The sequence below is a fragment of the Oncorhynchus masou genome, chromosome 7 (assembly GCF_036934945.1).
Source record: "Oncorhynchus masou masou isolate Uvic2021 chromosome 7, UVic_Omas_1.1, whole genome shotgun sequence".
NCBI classification, from domain to species: domain Eukaryota; kingdom Metazoa; phylum Chordata; class Actinopteri; order Salmoniformes; family Salmonidae; genus Oncorhynchus; species Oncorhynchus masou.
In genome coordinates this window covers 16,985,654-17,010,086 of record NC_088218.1, presented here as the reverse complement: position 1 = coordinate 17,010,086, position 24,433 = coordinate 16,985,654, and the positions used below count along the sequence as shown (strand labels likewise).

Here is a 24,433-nt window from a genome sequence, read left to right as displayed (position 1 = left end):
CCAGGGTGATGAGATTAGACCACACACACACCAGCATTTCAGAAAATACTATTTTTTAAATTTATTATGGGAAATACGCAACTACCCCATGAAAAACATAATTACTCCAGACTTACAAAAACATGAAAAAGGAAAAATCACTTAATGGATAACAGAACAAGAAAAGTATTGAATTTGTCAACAGTGTCTCAGAGAAGCCGCGTATATCACAGGTAAGGTCCCCAGCCCAGGTACATCTGACACAGTAGTTTGTCGTCGGTAGCCTCCTCTATCAGGTAGTGGACGTGTCCCTCTATAGACAGAGGCAGACCCAACACCTTGTTACGACTCTTTATCACGCCCTGCAAACGCTGATCAATCTCACACACATGGGTCTTGGCCTGGGAGGGGAGAAAGGATGTGTTAGTTAATCCTTTCACATGTATTTAGAGAGACTCTGTTTTCTATGAACATTTCTTTAGAGAGAGAGAGGGATGGAGTGTGTGTGTACCTTCTCGTTGACTATCTCTCCAGTCTCACTGGCCTGTGTCTTGGAGAGTCCTTTAGGTTTACTCCACTCTACCAGAGGGTCATGGAGGAACGTCTTCAGTACACTGAAACAAAAACACACACTGACTGACAACACCCCCACCTACCATTCGTCCTTTGAAGTCCCACTCACCTGGTGGGCTAGTTTGGCACATGTTGATCTCAGTAGCCTCTGGCAAGAGGGACAGCTTCATTTAAATCCCTGTGTTTATGTGTGTGCATATATATATATATATATATATATATGTATGTATGTGTGTGTGTGTGTGTGTACCTCATAAGTGGTTCTCTCTGGTCTCTCATCAGACGTAGCGTGACTTCACAGGCGGTTCTGAACAGCCCCTCTGTCCCCATGGGGCCCATTGCATGGACCATGTTCTGGGTCAGTCTGAACGGAACCACCTCCGGAACATCAAACGTCTCACCCTGAGAGAGTGAAGGTGGGAGAAAGAGAGGGAGAAGGGGTGGGATCGAGAGGCATGTATTGAATTTGGCCTGATGAACTTGTTGAGGTGCAAGCAAGTCCAAGCAACACACACCTTGTTGAAGAGGCAGTTGAAGTCGACGTGAACACACTCCCCGGTAAATGAGTCAAACAGGATGTTCTCTCCATGACGGTCTCCAAGACCCAGGATGTAGCCCACCACGGACATCACCGCTGTGGAGCGACAGTAGGCTGACCTGCTGCTGTACCTACACACACACACACACCGACCAGAGACAGACACACACAAACGCGGTAAATCACCAGTAATATATAGTGTATGTGTGTGTGTACTGGGTCGTACCATGTGGTGGGGTCAGGGAAGGTTCGGAGGAACCATTCATAGAAGACAGGGGGGTGTCTGGCACACAGGATGTCCTTATGGATTTTCAGCTTCTCCTCAAACGGTGCAGTCTTAGGAAGAATGAACTTCTTCAACTCTTTACCTGCCATCAGGATACCTACACACACACACACACACACACACACACACACACACACGTGAGTTTTATTGAGTGTGTGGTCAGTGTGTGTACCTCTCTCCTAGTAGAGTGTGGTCAGTGTTTGTACCTCTCTCCTAGTAGAGTGTGGTCAGTGTGTGTGTGTACCTCTCTCCTAGTAGAGTGTGGTCAGTGTGTGTGTACCTCTCTCCTAGTAGAGTGTGGTCAGTGTGTGTACCTCTCTCCTAGTAGAGTGTGGTCAGTGTGTGTGCCTCTCTCCTAGTAGAGTGTGGTCAGTGTTTGTACCTCTCTCCTAGTAGAGTGTGGTCAGTGTGTGTGTGTACCTCTCTCCTAGTAGAGTGTGGTCAGTGTGTGTGTACCTCTCTCCTAGTAGAGTGTGGTCAGTGTGTGTGCCTCTCTCCTAGTAGAGTGTGGTCAGTGTGTGTGCCTCTCTCCTAGTAGAGTGTGGTCAGTGTGTGTACCTCTCCCCTAGTAGAGTGTGGTCAGTGTGTGTGCCTCTCTCCTAGTAGAGTGTGGTCAGTGTGTGTGTACCTCTCTCCTAGTAGAGTGTGGTCAGTGTGTGTGTACCTCTCTCCTAGTAGAGTGTGGTCAGTGTGTGTGTACCTCTCTCCTAGTAGAGTGTGGTCAGTGTGTGTGTACCTCTCTCCTAGTAGAGTGTGGTCAGTGTGTGTGTACCTCTCTCCTAATAGAGTGTGGTCAGTGTGTGTGTACCTCTCTCCTAGTAGAGTGTGGTCAGTGTGTGTGTACCTCTCTCCTAGTAGAGTGTGGTCAGTGTGTGTACCTCTCTCCTAGTAGAGTGTGGTCAGTGTGTGTGTACCTCTCTCCTAGTAGAGTGTGGTCAGTGTGTGTGTACCTCTCTCCTAGTAGAGTGTGGTCAGTGTGTGTGTACCTCTCTCCTAGTAGAGTGTGGTCAGTGTGTGTGTACCTCTCTCCTAGTAGAGTGTGGTCAGTGTGTGTACCTCTCTCCTAGTAGAGTGTGGTCAGTGTGTGTGTACCTCTCTCCTAGTAGAGTGTGGTCAGTGTGTGTGTGTACCTCCTCTCCTAGTAGAGTGTGGTCAGTGTGTGTGTGTACCTCTCTCCTAGTAGAGTGTGGTCAGTGTGTGTGTGTACCCCTCTCCTAGTAGAGTGTGGTCAGTGTGTGTGTGTACCCCTCTCCTAGTAGAGTGTGGTCAGTGTGTGTGTGTACCCCTCTCCTAGTAGAGTGTGGTCAGTGTGTGTGTGTACCTCTCTCCTAGTAGAGTGTGGTCAGTGTGTGTGTACCTCTCTCCTAGTAGAGTGTGGTCAGTGTGTGTGTACCTCTCTCCTAGTAGAGTGTGGTCAGTGTGTGTGTACCTCTCTCCTAGTAGAGTGTGGTCAGTGTGTGTACCTCTCTCCTAGTAGAGTGTGGTCAGTGTGTGTGTACCTCTCTCCTAGTAGAGTGTGGTCAGTGTGTGTGTACCTCTCTCCTAGTAGAGTGTGGTCAGTGTGTGTGTACCTCTCTCCTAGTAGAGTGTGGTCAGTGTGTGTACCTCTCTCCTAGTAGAGTGTGGTCAGTGTGTGTACCTCTCTCCTAGTAGAGTGTGGTCAGTGTGTGTGTACCTCTCTCCTAGTAGAGTGTGGTCAGTGTGTGTGTACCTCTCTCCTAGTAGAGTGTGGTCAGTGTGTGTGTACCTCTCTCCTAGTAGAGTGTGGTCAGTGTGTGTAGCTCTCCTCTCTCCTAGTAGAGTGTGGTCAGTGTGTGTGTGTACCTCTCTCCTAGTAGAGTGTGGTCAGTGTGTGTGTGTACCCCTCTCCTAGTAGAGTGTGGTCAGTGTGTGTGTGTACCTCTCTCCTAGTAGAGTGTGGTCAGTGTGTGTGTGTACCTCTCTCCTAGTAGAGTGTGGTCAGTGTGTGTGTGTACCTCTCTCCTAGTAGAGTGTGGTCAGTGTGTGTGTGTACCTCTCTCCTAGTAGAGTGTGGTCAGTGTGTGTGTGTACCTCTCTCCTAGTAGAGTGTGGTCAGTGTGTGTGTGTACCTCTCTCTAGTAGAGTGTGGTCAGTGTGTGTGTGTACCTCTCTCCTAGTAGAGTGTGGTCAGTGTGTGTACCTCTCTCCTAGTAGAGTGTGGTCAGTGTGTGTACCTCTCTCCTAGTAGAGTGTGGTCAGTGTGTGTGTGTACCCCTCTCCTAGTAGAGTGTGGTCAGTGTGTGTGTGTACCCCTCTCCTAGTAGAGTGTGGTCAGTGTGTGTGTGTACCCCTCTCCTAGTAGAGTGTGGTCAGTGTGTGTGTGTACCTCTCTCCTAGTAGAGTGTGGTCAGTGTGTGTGTGTACCTCTCTCCTAGTAGAGTGTGGTCAGTGTGTGTGTGTACCTCTCTCCTAGTAGAGTGTGGTCAGTGTGTGTGTGTACCTCTCTCCTAGTAGAGTGTGGTCAGTGTGTGTGTGTACCTCTCTCCTAGTAGAGTGTGGTCAGTGTGTGTGTGTACCTCTCTCCTAGTAGAGTGTGGTCAGTGTGTGTGTGTACCTCTCTCCTAGTAGAGTGTGGTCAGTGTGTGTGTGTACCTCTCTCCTAGTAGAGTGTGGTCAGTGTGTGTGTGTACCTCTCTCCTAGTAGAGTGTGGTCAGTGTGTGTGTGTACCTCTCTCCTAGTAGAGTGTGGTCAGTGTGTGTACCTCTCTCCTAGTAGAGTGTGGTCAGTGTGTGTACCTCTCTCCTAGTAGAGTGTGGTCAGTGTGTGTGTGTACCCCTCTCCTAGTAGAGTGTGGTCAGTGTGTGTACCTCTCTCCTAATAGAGTGTGGTCAGTGTGTGTGTGTACCTCTCTCCTAGTAGAGTGTGGTCAGTGTGTGTGTACCTCTCTCCTAGTAGAGTGTGGTCAGTGTGTGTACCTCTCTCCTAGTAGTGTGATCAGTGGGTGTACCTCTCTCCTAGTAGTGTGGTCAGTGGGTGTACCTCTCTCCTAGTAGTGTGGTCAGTGGGTGTACCTCTCTCCTAGTAGTGTGGTCAGTGGGTGTACCTCTCTCCTAGTAGTGTGGTCAGTGGGTGTACCTCTCTCCTAGTAGTGTGGTCAGTGGGTGTACCTCTCTCCTAGTAGTGTGGTCAATGTGTGTACCTCTCCCTAGTAGTGTGGTCAGTGGGTGTACCTCTCCCTAGTAGTGTGGTCAGTGGGTGTACCTCTCTCCTAGTAGTGTGGTCAATGGGTGTACCTCTCTCCTAGTAGTGTGGTCAGTGGGTGTACCTCTCTCCTTGTAGAGTTTGTTCAGAATGTGTCGGAGACCTCCAGTGTTGTTGACCCACTCGATGATGCCACACTCCTCATTCAGTGGGATCACAGCATATGTACGGATATGGAGCTCCCTCCTCCTGGACTCTGCATCCTTACGCAGGCACTACACACACACACACACACACACACACTAGTCTGAAGTGTTCTGTCATCTCTGGTCTACAGCAGAGTGATGTACAGATGCCAGTTGGAGAAGTGACAGGTTAAACACCTTGTTGATGAGGCAGTTGAACTCCATGAGACGACAGTCTTTCCGGAGGTCATCTTTAGGTTTACACATCACAGTGTAGCTCCTCCCATCACTTCCCTTCAGGCCGATCTTCTTGGGCTTCTGGAGGGAGGCTAGGATCTCCACCTACACACACATTATTGTGAGACACACACACCATGTGGCACGACACAGACACACACACACAGAAAGACATACTACCCCCCCCCACACACACACATACACGCACCATGTGACACGCACCACGTGTCACGACACACACAGAAAGACAAACTACCCCCCCCCCCACACACACACTCACAGTATCTTCAAAGCCGTCGAGGTAGGCCCAGTGTCCGGGGAATGCGTCATGGTGCAGTGTGTTTGCAGGGCCAGTAGAGGGCAGTGTGGGGATGAGGACAGACTGCAGAGGGATCAGGATCTGGCTGAACGACGGCTCCTCCACCAGACGCTTCAACTGCTTGAAATGGACCCCCATACTGAGAGTACTGCTGTTACCATCCACCTGGAATACAGAGAGAGAGACAGAAATGGACCCCCATACTGAGAGTACTGCTGTTACCATCCACCCAACTACTGTTACCATCCTGGAATACAGAGAGAGAAAATGGACCCCATACTGAGAGTACTGCTGTTACCATCCACCTGGAATACAGAGAGAGAGAAATGGACCCCCATACTGAGAGTACTGCTGTTACCATACACCTGGAATACAGAGAGACAGAAATGGACCCCATACTGAGAGTACTGCTGTTACCATCCACCTGGAATACAGAGAGAGAGAAATGGACCCCCATACTGAGAGTACTGCTGTTACCATCCACCTGGAATACAGAGAGAGAGAAATGGACCCCATACTGAGAGTACTGCTGTTACCATCCACCTGGAATACAGAGAGAGAGAAATGGACCCCATACTGAGAGTACTGCTGTTACCATCCACCTGGAATACAGAGAGAGAGAAATGGACCCCATACTGAGAGTACTGCTGTTACCATCCACCTGGAATACAGAGAGAGAAATGGACCCCATACTGAGAGTACTGCTGTTACCATCCACCTGGAATACAGAGAGACAGAAATGGACCCCATACTGAGAGTACTGCTGTTACCATCCACCTGGAATACAGAGAGAGAGAAATGGACCCCCATACTGAGAGTACTGCTGTTACCATCCACCTGGAATACAGAGAGAGAAATGGACCCCATACTGAGAGTACTGCTGTTACCATCCACCTGGAATACAGAGAGAGAGAAATGGACCCCCATACTGAGAGTACTGCTGTTACCATCCACCTGGAATACAGAGAGAGAAATGGACCCCATACTGATATGTTAGCAGGGTGTGTGTGTCTGCAGTGTGTGTGTGTGTCTGCAGTGTGTGTGTGTCTGCAGTGTGTGTGTGTCTGCAGGGTGTGTGTGTCTGCAGTGTGTGTGTGTGTCTGCAGTGTGTGTGTGTCTGCAGTGTGTGTGTGTGTGTGTGTACCGGCTTGTTGCAGAGCTCCAGTAGTTTGTCAGTCAGTCTGTTGGCATCTCCTATGAACTTCCCCAGACTCTCCTTCAGACTGACAGCCTTCCTCAGGATCTCCTTACAGCGGTTCATACGGGTGGGGTAGGACGACTGGAACACACACACATTTACCAAGTGCTTTGAGCCTATGACATGAAAATCACTTTCTCAAGTATCATTATAAACTCCATGCAAGGTAGGACAGTAGCTACTCAGACACACATCCCTTCCTGCCCCTCACACTCCCCCTCCCCTACCTTGGACACTGCGGTCATCAACCACATGGCCTGCTGAGGGTAGGCCAGCAGCACCTTGGCAGCGATGTCCATGAGGACGTTGAAGACGTCCTCACTGCTGTGACACACCCTGGAGATGAGCTGGGAGAAGGCAGTGAGGAACTGGTATGGAGCCAGCCTGGTGCAGTGGTCGCTGACCACCTGGTTGATCTTCCCCAGCTCCACGCGTATCTGCCGCTCTGTTCGACCCGCTATGGAGGGGAGGGATGGACATATTCAGTTCAACACATCTCGGTTTGTCTAAAGGCCCTTCTTGGAGAGATACACAGAGCAAGAGGAACACCAACACACTTACCTTTCTCCCCCTCACTGACCAACACACACTGTTACCTTTCACCCCCTCACTGACCAACACACTGTTACCTTTCACCCCCTCACTGACCAACACACACACACTGTTACCTTTCACCCCCTCACTGACCAACACACACACACTGTTACCTTTCTCCCACTCACTGACCAACACACACACACTCTTACCTTTCTCCCCCTCACTGACCAACACACTGTTACCCTTCTCCCACTCACTGACCAACACTCACTGTTACCCTTCTCCCCCTCACTGACCAACACACTTACCTTTCTTCTCCCCCTCACTGACCAACACACACTGTTACCTTTCTCCCCCTCACTGAACAACACACATTGTTACCTTTCTCCCCCACTCACTGACCAACACACTGTTACCCTTCTCCCCCTCACTGACCAACACACTGTTACCTTTCTCCCCATCACTGACCAACACACACTGTTACCCTTCTCCCCCTCACTGACCAACACACTGTTACCTTTCTCCCCCTCACTGACCAACACACTGTTACCCTTCTCCCACTCACTGACCAACACACTGTTACCTTTCTCCCCCTCACTGACCAACACACTGTTACCCTTCTCCCACTCACTGACCAACACTCACTGTTACCCTTCTCCCACACACTCACTGACCAACACACTGTTACCTTTCTCCCCCTCACTGACCAACACACACTGTTACCTTTCCCCCTCCCCCTCACTGACCAACACACACTGTTACCCTTCTCCCCCTCACTGACCAACACACTGTTACCCTTCTCCCCCTCACTGACCAACACACACACACTGTTACCTTTCTCCCCTTCACTGACCAACACACTGTTACCCTTCTCCCGCTCACTGACCAACACACTTACCTTTCTCCCCCTCACTGACCAACACACACTGTTACCTTTCTCCCCCTCACTGACCAACACACACTGTTACCCTTCTCCCCCTCACTGACCAACACACACTGTTACCTTTCTCCCCCTCACTGACCAACACACTGTTACCCTTCTCCCCCTCACTGACCAACACACACACACTGTTACCTTTCTCCCCCTCACTGACCAACACACACTGTTACCCTTCTCCCCCTCACTGACCAACACACACACCCTTCTCCCCCTCACTGACCAACACACACTGTTACCTTTCTCCCCCTCACTGACCAACACACTGTTACCCTTCTCCCCCTCACTGACCAACACACACACACTGTTACCTTTCTCCCCCTCACTGACCAACACACACACACAGTTACCCTTCTCCCCCTCACTGACCAACACACACACACTGTTACCTTTCTCCCCCTCACTGACCAACACACACACACTGTTACCTTTCTCCCCCTCACTGACCAACACACACACACTGTTACCTTTCTCCCCCTCACTGACCAACACACACTGTTACCTTTCTCCCCCTCACTGACCAACACACACTGTTACCTTTCTCCCCTCACTGACCAACACACTGTTACCCTTCTCCCCCTCACTGACCAACACACACACACTGTTACCTTTCCCCCCACTCACTGACCAACACACACTGTTACCTTTCTCCCCCTCACTGACCAACACACTGTTACCTTTCCCCCTCCCCCAACACACACACTCCCCCTCACTGACCAACACACACTGTTACCCTTCTTTCTCCCCCTCACTGACCAACACACACTGTTACCTTTCTCCCCCTCACTGACCAACACACACTGTTACCTTCTCCCCCTCACTGACCAACACACTGTTACCCTTCTCCCCCCTCACTGACCAACACACACACACTGTTACCTTTCTCCCCCCTCACTGACCAACACACACACACTGTTACCCTTCTCCCCCTCACTGACCAACACACACTGTTACCTTTCTCCCCCTCACTGACCAACACACACACACTGTTACCCTTCTCCCCCTCACTGACCAACACACACACACTGTTACCCTTCTCCCCCTCACTGACCAACACACACACACTGTTACCCTTCTCCCCTTCACTGACCAACACACTGTTACCCTTCTCCCCCTCACTGACCAACACACTGTTACCTTTCTCCCCCTCACTGACCAACACACACACACTGTTACCTTTCTCCCCCTCACTGACCAACACACTGATACCTTTCTCCACCTCACTGACCAACACACACACACTGTTACCTTTCTCCCCCTCACTGACCAACACACTGATACCTTTCTCCACCTCACTGACCAACACACTGTTACCCTTCTCCCCCTCACTGACCAACACACACTGTTACCCTTCTCCCCCTCACTGACCAACACACTGTTACCCTTCTCCCCCTCACTGACCAACACACACTGTTACCTTTCTCCCCCTCACTGACCAACACACTGTTACCTTTCTCCCTCTCACTGACCAACACACTGTTACCTTTCTCCCTCTCACTGACCAACACACACACACTGTTACCTTTCTCCCCCTCACTGACAACACACACTGACCCACACACTGTTACCTTTCTCCCCTCACACACACTGTTACCTTTCTCCCCCTCACTGACCAACACACTGTTACCTTTCTCCCCCTCACTGACCAACACACTGTTACCTTTCTCCCCCTCACTGACCAACACACTGTTACCTTTCTCCCCCTCACTGACCAACACACTGTTACCTTTCTCCCCCTCACTGACCAACACACTGTTACCTTTCTCCCTCTCACTGACCAACACACACACACTGTTACCTTTCTCCCCCTCACTGACCAACACACTGTTACCTTTCTCATACTCGTAGACTTTGGCCCCGAAGTCCAGCCAGAGAGACAGCATCCGAGGCATGGCCTGATAGATGTACTGGTTCCCAAACTGCAGAGCTCTGGACAACAACACAGGACATAGTTCAGAAGTGGTGGCGACAATATCCGCCTGTAGACATTTCAATATTACGACAGGAGAGATGCGCGTCTTACTTTCCAAAGTAGGTGACGATGTATCGTATGAGGTTGCCCTGTTTCTCCAGCTTGTTGTCTGTCACCATGGGCATCAACTTGTCATAGTATTTAGCCAGGTAGAAGTTACCATCCTCCCACTCTGGTAGCAGGGTGGTCACATCCTGCAGAGGTAGAGGAAGGCAACGTTAGTGTTGGGTACATTGTAAGCCTTCATGATGGCACTGGACACTGTTGGGTAGTATAGCATTGCGTAGTATATGGTTGATAGCGTTGGGTAATATATGGTTCATAGTTCGGGTAGTATAGCTTTGGGTAGTATATGGTTGATAGTGTTGGGTAGTATAAGGTCGGGTAGTATCACGTTGGGTAGTATAATGTCAGGTAGTATCGTGTTGGGTAGTAAAAGGTCGGGTAGTATCGCGTTGGGTAGTATAATGTCAGGTAGTTGGGTAGTATAATGTCAGGTAGTTGGGTAGTATCGTGTTGGGTCATATCGCGTTGGGTAGTTGGGTCGTATCATGTTGGGTAGTATCGCGTTGTGTAGTATAAGGTCGGGTAGTATCGCGTTGGGTAGTATAATGTCGGGTAGTATCGCGTTGGGTAGTATAATGTCGGGTAGTTGGTTCATATCGCGTTGGGTAGTATCGCGTTGGGTAGTATAATGTCGGGCAAGAACGCGTTGGGTATTATAATGTCGGGTAGTATCGCGTTGGGTAGTATAATGTCGGGTAGTATCGCGTTGGGTAGTATAATGTCGGGTAGTTGGGTCGTATCGCGTTGGGTAGTATAATGTCGGGCAAGATCGCGTTGGGTAGTATAATGTCGGTTAGTATCGCGTTGGGTAGTATAATGTCGGGTAGTTGGGTCGTATCGCGTTGGGTAGTATCGCGTTGGGTAGTATAATGTCGGGCAAGATCGCGTTGGGTATTATAATGTCGGGTAGTTTGATAGTATAATGTCGGGTAGTTGGGTAGTATCGCGTTGGGTACTATAATGTTGGGTAGTTTGGTAGTATGTCGGGTAGTATCGCGTTGGGTACTATAATGTCGGGTAGTTTGGTAGTATAATGTCGGGTAGTTGGGTCGTATCGGGTTGTTGGGTCGTATCGGGTTGGGTCGTATAATTTCGGGTAGTTGGGTCGTATCGGGTTGGGTAGTATAATGTCGGGTAGTTGGGTCGCATCGGGTTGGGTAGTATGATGTCGGGTAGTTGGGTCGTATCGGGTTGGGTAGTATAATGTCGGGTAGTTGGGTCGCATCGGGTTGGGTAGTATGATGTCGGGTCATATCGGGTTGGGTAGTATCGTACTAGGTACCTTGTAGGCCTTCATGATGGCGTTGGACTCAAAGTTGGCTGTCTCCTCCATAAAGCGTCCCACCAGAAGCATGGCTTTTCCTGAAACACCATATCATCATGACCCATATCTGTAATTACATCTCATTATGTTATGTCATTATTAACAACAGTAGACTTTACCTTTGGTCTGTAGACTCCTCTGGTCTGAGAGAGGCTGGTCGACTGGGAAACACTGAGTCACTCCCTTCTGGAGAACTATCAACGCCTGGTGGACATCTCCCTACAGAGACACAGAGAGAGAGACGCATGTGAGTGAGTGAGAGCATATGTGTTTGTGTGTAAGAGAGAGTAGGTTAGTGTTTATATGCGTGTACCTTGGACCATAGCCACTTGGCCTTCTCTGTCAGTAGTTCGGCAGTGTGTGTGTTCTGTCCGTTCAGCAGAGCGTTGAAGGCAGTCTGGTGATGTCCCGCCTTCCTGGCCACCCGGGCACTCTGCAACCAGCACTCTCCGACCAGCCCCTCACACACACTGAGACACACACACACACAAAATGAGTAACCTTGCCTGTGATGTGAAAATTAGCATTAGCTCTCAGAGCCTCGGCTTCAGCTTAGCGGTGTTGTGGAAATGACCACCAGGGACACCTGAAGTCCATATTAAGTGAATAATTTATTATTAACAGCAAGCTGGAGAGGTCACAGTCAAACTTCGATGCATAAAGAACAGGGCTGAAAGGAGCAGTCTAGTTACTTCTCTTGTATACTACTTATATTTGCATGATTTAGCTTATCCATTATTCAAAATTCATTCATTTGGTTCATGCATGTTACAAACCAATACCTCACGAGGCTTCTTCTCCCCAAGCGGAGACCTTCAAACTGACATATCTTTTGTTCTCAAAACAAGGGTCTGGGCGTACTGCCTAATTGCAGATACTGATAGTGAGGATTCTTCCCAGGCACGATCAATCAGTCACTTACATGAACCCAGTCTAATTGGTTATTAGAAAAGCACAAACATCAATTATTCCTTCACACTGGGATAAAAGAGTCTAGTGGGACTCACCCGGAGCCGATGCTCAGCAGGGCTCGCCGCAGGGCCAGGATTGGCTCTTTGGCGCGGAAAGAATTCTGGGTCATCTCCAGCCGATCTGGCCAATGGGAGGGCAGCGTGGCTGCGCTAGGGGCATGGCCTTCTCTCTGTCTCTGGAGGTCAGTGAAGGCATGCTCCAACTCACTCAACATGTGGAGCCTAAACACACACAAATACACACATCAGTGTGCCTGTATGTGTGTATAAAGGTGGGTGTATCTGTGTGTGAGGAGGTTAGTGTGTGACCTGACGATGTATTCGTATCCTCTCTGGTAGGTCCCAGTCTCATAGCTAGCAGCAGCTAGAGGCACCACCTGCTCTGTCCTGACCAGCTTCAGTTTGTCGTAGAAAGTCTCCGCGTCGCGCCGCTTAGCCGCTAGCAGCATCTGACCCAGCCTCACACCCCACGTGCTGGACTTACGATCTGCACACACACACACCAAAACAACGGTCAAATGTTATAGCAATGTCAACATTGTCAACATGTGTGTGTGTGTTCTCACCAGAGCCCAGGTAGTCCTCCAGTAGGTCCCACTTGCTGAGCTTCCAGGCAGCTTCCACCCTGTAGGTGTTCAGATCAGACTTCCACTGGGGCCTACGGATAACCAGGTGAAAATAACCTGTGTTTACAATGGAAAGGACTCATTTACTGGACTAGCATGGATGTGTGTGTTTTGTCACCTGTTGGCCAGGACTCCATTGACCTGTGTGACGACAGTGGAGAGCTGTCCCAGCCCCAGCATAGAACTCATCACCCCATGGTAGTGTCCTATCTAGACAGGGAGACAGTTCACTGCAGTCTGTATTCACAACCACATATACTGATACACACTTCATCAACACGTGTGTGTGTGTGTTACCTGGTCGGACTCCAGCTGTATGGCCCGGTCGTAGCAGGCCGTAGCGTCTCTTAGCAACCCGATGCTCTCGTGCTCTAGAATCTGTTCCCGTAGGGACGGCTCTTCCCGCCGGAGAGCGTTCGCACCACTCACACCGTCCGGTTCGTGCATGGCCGCGTACAGCGTCTGCACACACACACTATGTGTTAGGATTCTCTATTCAGTATGTGTCTCACCAGTAGACGTGATGCGGTGGTGTGTGAGAGAGTTACCTGTAGGAAGCTCAGATGATCTTGGATGTCCTCTTTGTTCTCCAGTATGTAAGCCTCGAAGTGCATCAGAGCTCTGGTGTAGGCTTTAGACCGTAGAGAGGCCTTGGCTAACACGTCCTGAGGGATGCCTTTTAGAAACGCTACCACCCGCTGGTAGTCACCACTTTCTGTAAACACACACACAAAAGGAGAGACACTTCAAAGTAAATCATAATTCCACGCCTGAGCTCTGTTATTACACAGTGCATTCTGAGGTTCAGCAATGAAGTGTGTGTGTTACTAACCGCTGTGTTTGATTCTAGCCGACAGTGTGTGTCGGCTCCACTGGGTGAGGTGAGCCAGCATACTGAACACCGTCTGGGTGCTCAGCTGTGATAGGCTGGACGTTGCTTCCTGGTTCTGAGTGCTGAGCTGTGAAAGGCTAGATGAGGCCTCCTGGACGCGCCCCCACGCCCATCACCCTCTGTGAGCACAGCCAGCATTTCCTCTGTTACCTGGAGAAACAGATTAAATTGAACTTTTACATTTTTTTTTGTATTTGACCACCTTTTACGCCACAATTTTGTGATATCTAATTGGTATTTACGATCTTGTCTCATCGCTGCAACTCCCCAATGGGCTCGGGAAAGACGAAGGTTGAGTCATGCATTCTCCGAAACATGACCCGCCAAACAGCGCTTCTTAACACCTGCCCGCTTAACCAGGAAGCCAGCTGCACCAATGTCTTGGAGGAGACAATGTTCAACTGACGACCGAATTCAGCGTGCAGGTGCCCAGCCCACCACAAGGAGTCACAAGAGCGCGATGAGCCAAACCCGCCCCTGACCCGGGCGACGCTGGGCCAATTGTGCGCCGTACTATGGGACTCCTGGTCACGGCCGGTTGCGACACAGCCTGGGATCAAACCCGGGTCTGTAGTGATGCCTCAAGCACTGCGATGCAGTACCTTAGACCACTGCACCACTCGGGAGGCCAGATCAATCATTTAATGTCACAATAAATTTAATCTCAGTTGGAGTCAATTATGTTCATTTGATCGCTTTTAGTTGTTGTAATTCTATTAGTCATAAAGAAAGAGGAGGTAGTGAGCTGTGTGTGGTACCTCTCCTTGTTCAACAGCAGTGCAGCCCATCAGCATGTAAAGCAGTATATGGGGCAGCAGGTAGATGGTAACTTTGTAGTCGTGTTTGATGATGAAACTGCAACAGGTGAATACCTTGCTGGCCAACTCATGTCTCACCTGAAACAAACCCATACAACGTGTCGGAAAGTTATCCCCCAAACAATTTGAATATGTTTATAAATTAAAAACAGCGTTACCACATATACATTTAAAAGTGTGTACCACAGGGTTTAATGCTGGGACCAGTGTTTTTTTTTGTATTGTTGGCCATGAACTATGGTATATATTTCAAGACTGACCTGGCTGGTGAGGTATCCAGCAAAGCTAGCTGACAGTGGTTAAAGTCCAGGCTCAGAGGTTACCTTGCTGATGAGGTATCCGGCCCAGGTAGCTGACCAATCAGAGAACTTGGTTCCTCGGCTGCTGAGGTAGACAGGCTTCTTCACCTTGGACCAGTTCACCACCTTTTGACTGCTCTTATACCTACACAAACAGGAGAGATGATGTGGTGTGTATGTGTGTGTGTGTGAGAGAGTGAGATAGTGAGAGAGAGAGTACCTGCTGTTGAGGTGAGGCTCCAGTATCTCTTGGACTTGTTCAGGGAATCTCCTCCACAGCCGTCGACCAGGGGAGTCACTACGGCCCTCACGACACTCAAATATAGACAGCAGCTCCTGGAACAAAACACACACGTGTCAGGAACGAGCTCCATGTTTTTGCCTCCAATGAATGAATTGGTTGTGAACAGTAAAGAATTAGATTGTGTGTGTACCTGCATTGCATAGGCTGCCGAATCCTGTGCTCTGACATCATCAGCATACGCCAAGAAAGTCCTGGTCAGTTCCGTCAGTAGTTCATAGGCAAAGTTACTCTCCTCCACCCCACTCTACACACACACACACACATTTATTCAGATTCAACAAATTGGAAGAAACACTGTTTCCTTTCTGGGTTAATTTCACAGCGTTTTCACACTCTGTCCTTACCACGAAGGTGTTGCTGCTGCCGTGTGTGTGTGTGCGCGAGAGGTCCAGTCGTCCAGGGTCCACGGCCCCCAGCTCCCCCAGACACTCCCCACACAGCAGCCTGACCGTCGGGGAAGAGTCCTGACAACCTCGCAGTAACACTGAGACTAATGAGGAGATGACTGGCTCTACCGCCTCCGACGCACACACCTGTCGCAGCAACCACTCCTAGAGAACACACACACAGCAGAACATAAACACAGCATCTCAGCAACACACACAAAATGTGACAACTATGAATCATGTGTTGTTAAAGAAACAACACACACCTGGTTGCTGTGCATCATGTCCTTGAGGCTGGTCAGAGCGTGAACTCTGACGTCCAGGTTCTCGTGTTGGACAGCCCTCATGGAGAGCTGCAGGCCTGCAGCCAGGTCACTGGTCCTGGACGTCAACTAGAGAGAAGAGAACCTTCATTATCTTCGTCATCATCAAAAGTGAGTGTATTGGTGCTTTTCCCCAGCGGAGTAAAACAGTGTTTTTGGGTGAACGTCTCAGGCCTACGGACCAAAGGCTGGAAGGACTTTATCTGGCCAGGGTAATAACCCATATGTGTGTACTCACCTTTTGTAGGACTGTGTGTGTGTGTGTGTTCCCACCTTCTTGTAGTCCTGCAGGACAGTGTGTATGTCTTTGAGTTCAGGGTGGTCTGGCAGGAAGTAGATTTCATGGAGATAGTCCTGCACCTCTTCCCTGTAGGACACAGACAGAGATTGTTACCTGTGTGTGTGTGTGTGTGTGGTGTGTGTGGTGTGTGTGTGTGTGTGTGTCCAGCTACCTGTTGTCCAGTATGAGGTAGTGTATTATAGCAGCAGTCTCTCTGGGCTGGAGTGGTATCAGCGGAAGAAGCGCCACGATCACATGACTGAGCAACGGCCCCAGGTGGGCGGGCTCTACCGTACGCACAAAACACTCCCACGTCCTGTCCACACAGGAAACAATAAGTTATAACCAGGAAGAAGGAAGCAAGCAAACTGAATTAGTGTGTGTGTGTTAGCACTATGTGTACTGACTGGCAGCAGAGCAGAGGGAAGTCTTGTCTGTATCGTAGTCCAGTCCGTAGTGTGGTCATCATCTTGACTCGGACTGAGCTGGTGTGTTTGGAGCCCATCATCTTCATCAGGGCCATCAGGCTGGTCAGGGCCATCTTCTTCCCATCCTTCTCCCCAGCACTAGAGCTCAGCAGCTGCATGTTGAAGAAGGCCAGGATGCCCAGCAGCTTGGGCTGGAGGTAATCAGCCTGGGGGAGAGAGAGAGAGATTTAAAGTAAAGAGGAAGACGTTTTCCAAGCACTCAGTGACACTGAAGCCTCACCATTGCTAAAGGACTGATGCATCTCCTAGAAACTAATCAGAAAAGCAAGGATTTCATCAGTGTGATGTCATTACCATGTGTTCCGGGGTGGTGATGTCACGGGGTCCCTGGTACGGGTCGTCATTGGAGGCAAATGAGGCCAGGATGGCCAGACCATTAAACACCTACACACAAACACACAGTCAAACCATTAAACATCTACACAGACAACACAATAAGCAACAAAAGGCCATGCCCCAGTGTGTGTACTTGTTGGTAGTGTTCTCCCAGGCGTAGCAGCAGCTCGTTGTGCAGGCCCTGGAAGTCCTGCCTCAGCAGAGAGCCCAGCTCTATCTCAGTCTCTCTCTGGAGGTAGTGGAAGGCTCTCTCCAGCTCCTCCTTAGTGCAGGAACACACCAGGTGGCTGAAGATGTACTTGAAGTTGTTGATCAGGATCTCGCGCCGGTTCGCTTTCATCTCATTGGCCAGTGTCCTGATGAGGGCGGAGCCTGTGGCGCTGGCCTTCGCAGCCAGATAGGGGAGGAGCACCTGGAGAGTCCTCTGCAAACACACACACACACACACACCCACACATAATGTATACACACATTTCAATTGGTCCAAATGAAATCCTTGCTGATTTCAATATCAAGTTCTAGATTATAATAAACAAACTGAAATTTGTGTTTTTCACAATTTCTGACATTTAATCCTAGTAAAAAGTCATAGTCTTAGGTCATTTAGGATCCCCACTTCATTTTAATGTGAAATGTCAGAATAATAGTTGAGAGAATGATTTGTCAGCTTTTATTTCTTTCATCACATTCCCAGTGGGTCAGAAGTTTACATGCTACCAAATACTAATTGAGTGTATTGCCTTTAAATTGTTTAACTTGGGTCAAACGTTTCAGGTAGCCTTCCACAAGCTTGCCACAATAAGTTGGGTGAATTTTGGACCATTCCTCCTGACAGAGCTGGTGTAACTGAGTCAGGTTTATAGGCCTCCCTGATCGCACACGCTTTTTCAGTTCTGCCCACACATTTTCTATAGAATTGAGGTCAGGGCTTCGTGATGGCCACTCCAATACCGTGACTTTGTTGTCCTTAAGCCATTTTTCCACAACTTTGGAAGTATGCTTGGGGTCATTGTCCATTTGGAAGACCCATTTGCGACCAAGCTTTAACTTCCTGACTGATGTCTTGAGATGTTGCTTCAATATATCTACATAATTTCCTGCTCATGATGCCATCTACTTTGTGAAGTGCACCAGTCCCTCCTGCAGCAAAGCACCCCCACAACGTGATGCTGCCACCCCTGTGCTGCACGGTTGGGATGGTGTTCTTCGGCTTGCAAGCCTCCCCCTTTTTCCTCCAAACATAACGATGGTCATTATGGCCAAACAGTTCTATGTGTTTCATCAGACCAGAGGACATTTCTCCAAAAAGCATGATATTTGTCCCCATGTGCAGTTGCAAACAGTAGTCTGGCTTTTGTATGGCGGTTTTGGAGCAGTGGCTTCATCCTTGCTGAGCAGCCTTTCAGGTTATGTCGATATAGGATTTGTTTTACTGTGGATATAGAAACTTTTGTACCCGTTTCCTCCAGCATCTTCACAAGGTCCTTTGCTGTTGTTCTGGGATTGATTTGCACTTTTCGTACCAAAGTACATTCATCTCTAGGAGACAGAACGTGTCTCCTTCCTGAGTGGTATGATGGCTGCATGGTCCCATGGTGTTTATACTTGCATACTATTGATTCTACAGATGACCGTGGTACCTTCAGGCGTTTGGAAATAGTCTACAATTGTTTTTTGAGGTCTTGGCTGTTTTCTTTTGATTTTCCCCATGATGTCAAGCAAAGAGGAACTGTGTTTGAAGGTAGGCCTTGAAATACATCCACAGATACACCTCCAATTGACTCAAATTATGTCAATTAGCCTATTAGAAGCTTCTAAAGCAATGACATAATTTTCTGGAATTTTCCAAGCTGTTTAAAGGCACAGTCAACTTAGTGTATGTAAACTTCTGACCCACTGGAATTGTGATACAGTGAATTATAAGTGAAATAATATGTCTGTAAACAATTGTTGTCATACACCAAGTCGATGTCCTAACTGACATGCCAAAACTATAGTTTGTTAACAAGAAATTTGTGGAGTGGTTGAAACATTAGTCTTAATGATTCCAACCTAAGTGTGTGTAAAGTTCCGACTTCAACTGTATATATGTGTGTGTGTACATACCGTGAGGAAGCGCTGCAGGTCAGGGAAGTCAAAGGCGTGGGCAACCTGAGACAGGATGTCCAGAGCTACTTCTCTCTGATTGGCTAGCTGGCTACCTTGCTCTGGCGTGCTCCGCAGGGAGCCGACGTGACGCGAGTGGAGAGACTCTACCAGGAACTAAACACACACACCAACACTGGTACAACCAGGTACAAGCAGACAGTTGTGATTATATACAAGTGTGTGTGCGTTACCTGGCAGACAGGGTTCTTGTACTGACTGAACAGTGTCTGTAGTTTGAGTCCTCTAGCTGTGGCCAGGGCAGTGATCTGTGTGTAGGCAGAGACAGAGACAGGAGAGGACTTGGACAGGAGACAGTGCAGTAACCTCAGGAGAGAGAACGACACCAAGCTACCCTTAGCAGCCCTGGGGGAGAGAGAGAGAGAGAGAGGGAGGGAGGGAGGGAGAGAGAGAGAAAGAGGGGGGTGGGGGGTGGAGAAAGCTTGTTAGAACCGTCACCAAGGTCTAATTCATCTCCATCACATCTTTTTCACCAAGACATTAAAAGTGTTTTCTGATGTGTGTTACCTGCCAATCTCTCCAGTGGTCAGTATGAGCGTGCTGCGTAGCTCGTCATCTCTGTTGAGTTTAGCCTTACTGAACGCCTCCTTCACACGAGACACCAGCAGCTCCTTGACTGGATCCTGGTCGGGTTCGAGGGTGGGCTCCGCCAACAGGAAGCGAACTGATTGGCTGAAGAGTGTTCTGACTGACGGGTCTGGGTCTTCTATTAGGCCAATCAGATCTCTCAGAATGGCCAGAGAGTCACTGTCTCCGCCTCCAAGGTTGACATGCTGGCAGAGGTGCGGCAGAGCATCTAGGAACGCTAAGACACACACACACACAAACACGTAAGATCTCACACACTCAGTTCGTCAACATCAAAACAATAACACACACACACCTCTTTTGGCAACACTGCTGCTACTCGGTCGTAGCAGAGGTAAGACGGGCTTGATGACGGATGCTCCAATGGGAGTGCCCTTCCCAGCATGCTCAGCTGCAAGGCCGAGGCGGGAGCAAAGGATCATGGGTAGTGGGAGGGGCTCCTTGTGATTGACATTTAATTTGGAGCTCCCCGATAGGACGCAGGTCAGCTGACCAGAAATACCAGCTAGCTCCGCCCTCACCTGCTCTGAGCTGTCCTCCAGGACACTCCTACACAGACAGAAACACTGTTAGCATACCCCTGACACAGTGATGGAAACGCTGAAAGTATGTCAGTGTGCAAGGTGGTGTGTGTTAGGTTGTGGTGTGTGTACTTACATTAAGGTGGTGTGTGTTAGGTTGTGGTGTGTGTACTTACATTAAGGTGGTGTGTGTTAGGTTGTGGTGTGTGTACTTACATTAAGGTGGTGTGTGTTAGGTTGTGGTGTGTGTACTTACATTAAGGTGGTGTGTGTTAGGTTGTGGTGTGTGTACTTACATTAAGGTGGTGTGTGTTAGGTTGTGGTGTGTGTACTTACATTAAGGTGGTGTGTGTTAGGTTGTGGTGTGTGTGTCCCACATGGTGCAGTAGTAGAGGAAAGCTCCTGACAGCGCTGGCCCTGACCACCTCATGGGGACTCTCCAGGGCCTGGGAACACACAGACACACGCCACGACACACACACATCCTCACGCAGCAGAGACAGCAGCAACACACACTCCGCCTGGACCTGGGGGGCTGCAGAGACAGAGATGTTATATTCACACACACACCACACACACACACACACACACACACACACACACACACACACACAGTAACTCACAGTAGCAGGGAGACATTCTCTTAGCCAAGTCGGGGAGGCTGGGGGGGAATCCTGCCATCTGATAGGCTGGGACAGACGATAGCTCACACACCCATGGCACGGACAGCAACGCGCACACACTATTCTGGAGACCACTGTCCTCAGCCGGGCTACTCACTACGCACAGACACGGAGGTAAGAACGACATTTTACATGACAACAATTTATATGTGCATGTGTGTGTGTGTGTGTGTGTGTGTGTGTGTTTTCTTACTTGTCAGGTAGATGATGGAGTCCAGTATTCTGACAGCCACCTGGATGGCAGACCGTATATGGGTGTGGTCAGCGGTAGACTTAGCCCCACCCAGTAGTGATTGACAGGTTTCCAAAGCCCTGCTCAGAGTGGAGGCAGACAGCCACAGCAGAGAGGAGGAACTGGAGGAGAGAGAGATGGAAAGATCTGTGTGAGAGATAATGTGGAGTGTGTGATACCTGGTGTGTGTTGGTGTGTGTGTGTGTGTTACCTTCTGGGTGTGTGTGTTATATACCTGGTGTGTGTGTAACAGAGGCCAGCCAGGTGCAGGATGAGAGCGAGTCCCTCCAGAGCTCTCAGGATCATCTGAGGGTCAGGATCAGGCTCAGGGGTCGTCGGGTCAAGGTCACAGTTCACCAGAGAAGCCAGAAGGTCATCCAGCCTGCTGCTCACTGCCGCCCACACCTCACTACGCACACGCATGTCCACCTCCCTACACACACACACACACACACACACACATAAATAAAGATAAAGATGGTAACACATTGATATGGACAGTAGGATTTAGAGTGATCTAGAGAGTAGAGATCAGATGTGACTCACATCGGAGGGGTTTCGGGGGTCTTGCTGGCCAGGGGGGTGATGGGTAGACAGGGTCGCTTAGCAGCCGTTTCTCCATCCTCTCTCTCTTGCATCACCACGGCAACCTCAGCCTTCAGGGCAGTGTAAAGAAACCCATGCACACACTGACACACACACACACACACACACACACACACAAAGGACTGTTGATTTTACACAAATATTCAAACCAAATGCAATTGGTTGATAAATGAAGGCCAGTGTGTGTGTGTGTGTATGTGAGAGAGATACAGGTGGAAAGGGGACTCTAGATGGATATAACCAGTTTCAGCATGGTCATTGCCATTGAGGGGTTCCACCATTTTAAAATAGTCAATTGGGTGGAGACTACAATGGGTTGGGAGCGATCAGTCAACGATCAGACCATTGTCTTCTTTTTCAAATTGGGTTGCCTATGGTTTATAAAATATCACCGTCTAGTGGCCACAATAAATTAATGACACACAAGATTTGGTTCAGGACTCCAGCACTGCAGGTGGTGGTAAATCATCAACATTAGCATTACACTTTCTTTTACACAAAAGAAGAAAATTGACCACTTTAAAATACAGATTGCTTCACTTGTGCTGGCCATGCTGAGAAAAACGTAATAATTGCATAGATACAAAGATGAGTCCTCTTTCTACCTCTATGGTGTGTGCGTACCTCAGACTGTTTCTCCATCCCGATGGAGTGTGTGAGGTTTCTGCAGACATCAGTGACTCTCTGTCTCCGTAGCGACGAGGCGCTCTCGTATCCCAGTGGAACGGACAACAGGAAGTTAAAGACAAAGCTCAGAGATTGGCTGACCTCTAATTCCAGAACTAAGCCCGCCCCTGCAAGAACACACACACGTTCCAACAGCTGGGCCAGGTGGGTACGCTCAAAACGTGTGTGTGTGTGAGCAGGTGTGTGCGCAGATCCAAACACACACTGGGTCAGCTTCAGCAGCTCTCCCCCATATGTCTCTGGCTCAGGTGTGTGTGTGTCCAGCAGCATCAGGTACGCTGTAAAAAACTCCTGACTCCGCCTCTCCGGGAACCCACCAATCTCTGCCAACCGCCTCAGCATCACCATAGCAACCTTCCTTAACCGAGCACTCCCATAGGCCAAGACCAAACATCCCGCCTCCCAAGCCACCCCCATCTCCCTGCGGCTGGCCAATCCCCTGAGTGCGTCGGTCAGAACGTTCACTGTCACTGCAACCAGGGTTTCCAAGGCGGCAGGCGAGGGGAGGAGGAGTGGTGAGGGGGTGAGATAAGGGGTGAGAGAGACAGAGAAAGACTGCAGGGTTACCGGCCACAAGGTGTGTGTGTTTGTAGAGTGTGTATGTGTTCCTGGGGTGTGTGAGTGTGTGTGTGTGTAGAGCAGATTGCTGAGGTCCTGGGCCAATCCAAGCATCTCTTTGGCGATGACGTTGAAGGTGATTGGTGCTCGCGGTCTGAGTGCGTGCAGTAGGGAGCAGAGCACGGCCGAGACACGCCCATGGATGACGTCACAGCTTGGAGATGCGGCGACCCGCAGCAACCTGCCGACAACCCACCTACTGAACTCTAGCGAGAGAGACGGAGCGGAAGAATAAGGGAGAGGGAGTAAGGAGGAGAGGACAGATTAAACCACAAGTGTGTGTGTGCGTTCTTACCGGTGCTGCTCTGCTGTGTGTCTGTGAAGTGGGCCAGCTGACAGGCAGGGTTGACAAACATCAGAGAGGAAGACTTTATAATATGCTGAACAAAGTCCAACAGCATCACACACGCTGGCTCTGAACTGGACCTCTTAGACAGCTCCAACGCAACTGAAACACACACACACACACACAGTCAATACACTGGGCGAGGAGAAACAGCGACAGAGCGAGAAACAGCGACTCACCAACATCTACGTCTGTCAGTATTCGGTCAATGAACTGACAGAGAATTTGACGAGGCTTCTGAACCACCTTGTTGTATTCCTCTGCGGTGGCACTGGAAGTGTAGAAAATCGTCAATGTGTCTGATATGCATGACTGATTCTACTGCATTGACAAGTTGTCACAGCAATGTAGTTAGCTAGCTACAGTAGCTAGCTAAGTGTACTATTAACAAGCTACCGAGCTAGTTAGCATTATTGATGTTTATCAAGTCACACTGTTCAATTATTGTATTAAACAGCAATATGCTGAGCAGTTAGAAAACTTTACTAAGTTAGCCAGCATTTGCTAGCATGTTAGCTACCTACAGTAGCTAAACAATAACAATGTCCAGCGTAAAAAGAGCGGAGTCTCACCTCGCTAGCTCCTGCAGTGCAGGTATCATAGCGGACATCTCCAAGCCTTCCATCTTTAGACCAGGGACTGTGAATAGTCCACAAAACGCTCTGTTTAAAAACAGCTGGCTAAATTGTACACTGCTATGAGAGAAACGACAACATTTCGGCCCTCATGCCTTCCTCAAAGGAGCCGTTTGAAATCTTTCGCTCCAAAGTGACGTTTGGCTATGGCAACCGTAGAGGTCCAGTCTTGATTCGGACAAGTTACAAACGCAAACTGCTCTCCCTTGAGGAAACTGCAGCAGAGAGGATGGAAAACTCACAGATTTACAGAATTTAGAACTCAGTAATTTAATAGGATCTCTTTGGGAAAAATCCTAAAATATTTTCATGTT

At 49.3% G+C, this 24,433-nt stretch overlaps 1 protein-coding gene across 1 annotated transcript; it reads right to left on the bottom strand.

Annotated features, from left to right (window-relative positions):
- Positions 1-36: 36 nt before the first annotated feature.
- Positions 37-24,251, bottom strand: atr (ATR serine/threonine kinase). Its single transcript, XM_064970604.1, is given in 47 exon segments — positions 37-380; positions 491-593; positions 803-954; positions 1,068-1,221; positions 1,317-1,473; positions 4,664-4,814; positions 4,923-5,066; positions 5,242-5,445; positions 6,425-6,559; positions 6,706-6,935; positions 9,784-9,881; positions 9,976-10,118; positions 11,273-11,352; positions 11,434-11,533; positions 11,628-11,784; positions 12,322-12,507; positions 12,595-12,772; positions 12,852-12,943; positions 13,030-13,121; positions 13,209-13,373; positions 13,460-13,626; positions 13,744-13,911; positions 13,914-13,953; positions 14,562-14,699; positions 14,945-15,065; positions 15,141-15,256; positions 15,355-15,468; positions 15,569-15,775; positions 15,877-16,002; positions 16,207-16,300; positions 16,386-16,529; positions 16,621-16,847; positions 16,996-17,085; positions 17,171-17,461; positions 19,144-19,299; positions 19,377-19,548; positions 19,711-20,008; positions 20,087-20,340; positions 20,649-20,847; positions 20,936-21,091; positions 21,189-21,349; positions 21,463-21,660; positions 21,774-21,916; positions 22,458-23,344; positions 23,434-23,586; positions 23,664-23,755; positions 24,057-24,251. Coding segments are annotated over 47 exon segments (7,860 nt in total). The 5' UTR covers positions 24,110-24,251; the 3' UTR covers positions 37-206.
- Between the last annotated feature and the right edge of the window lie 182 nt (positions 24,252-24,433).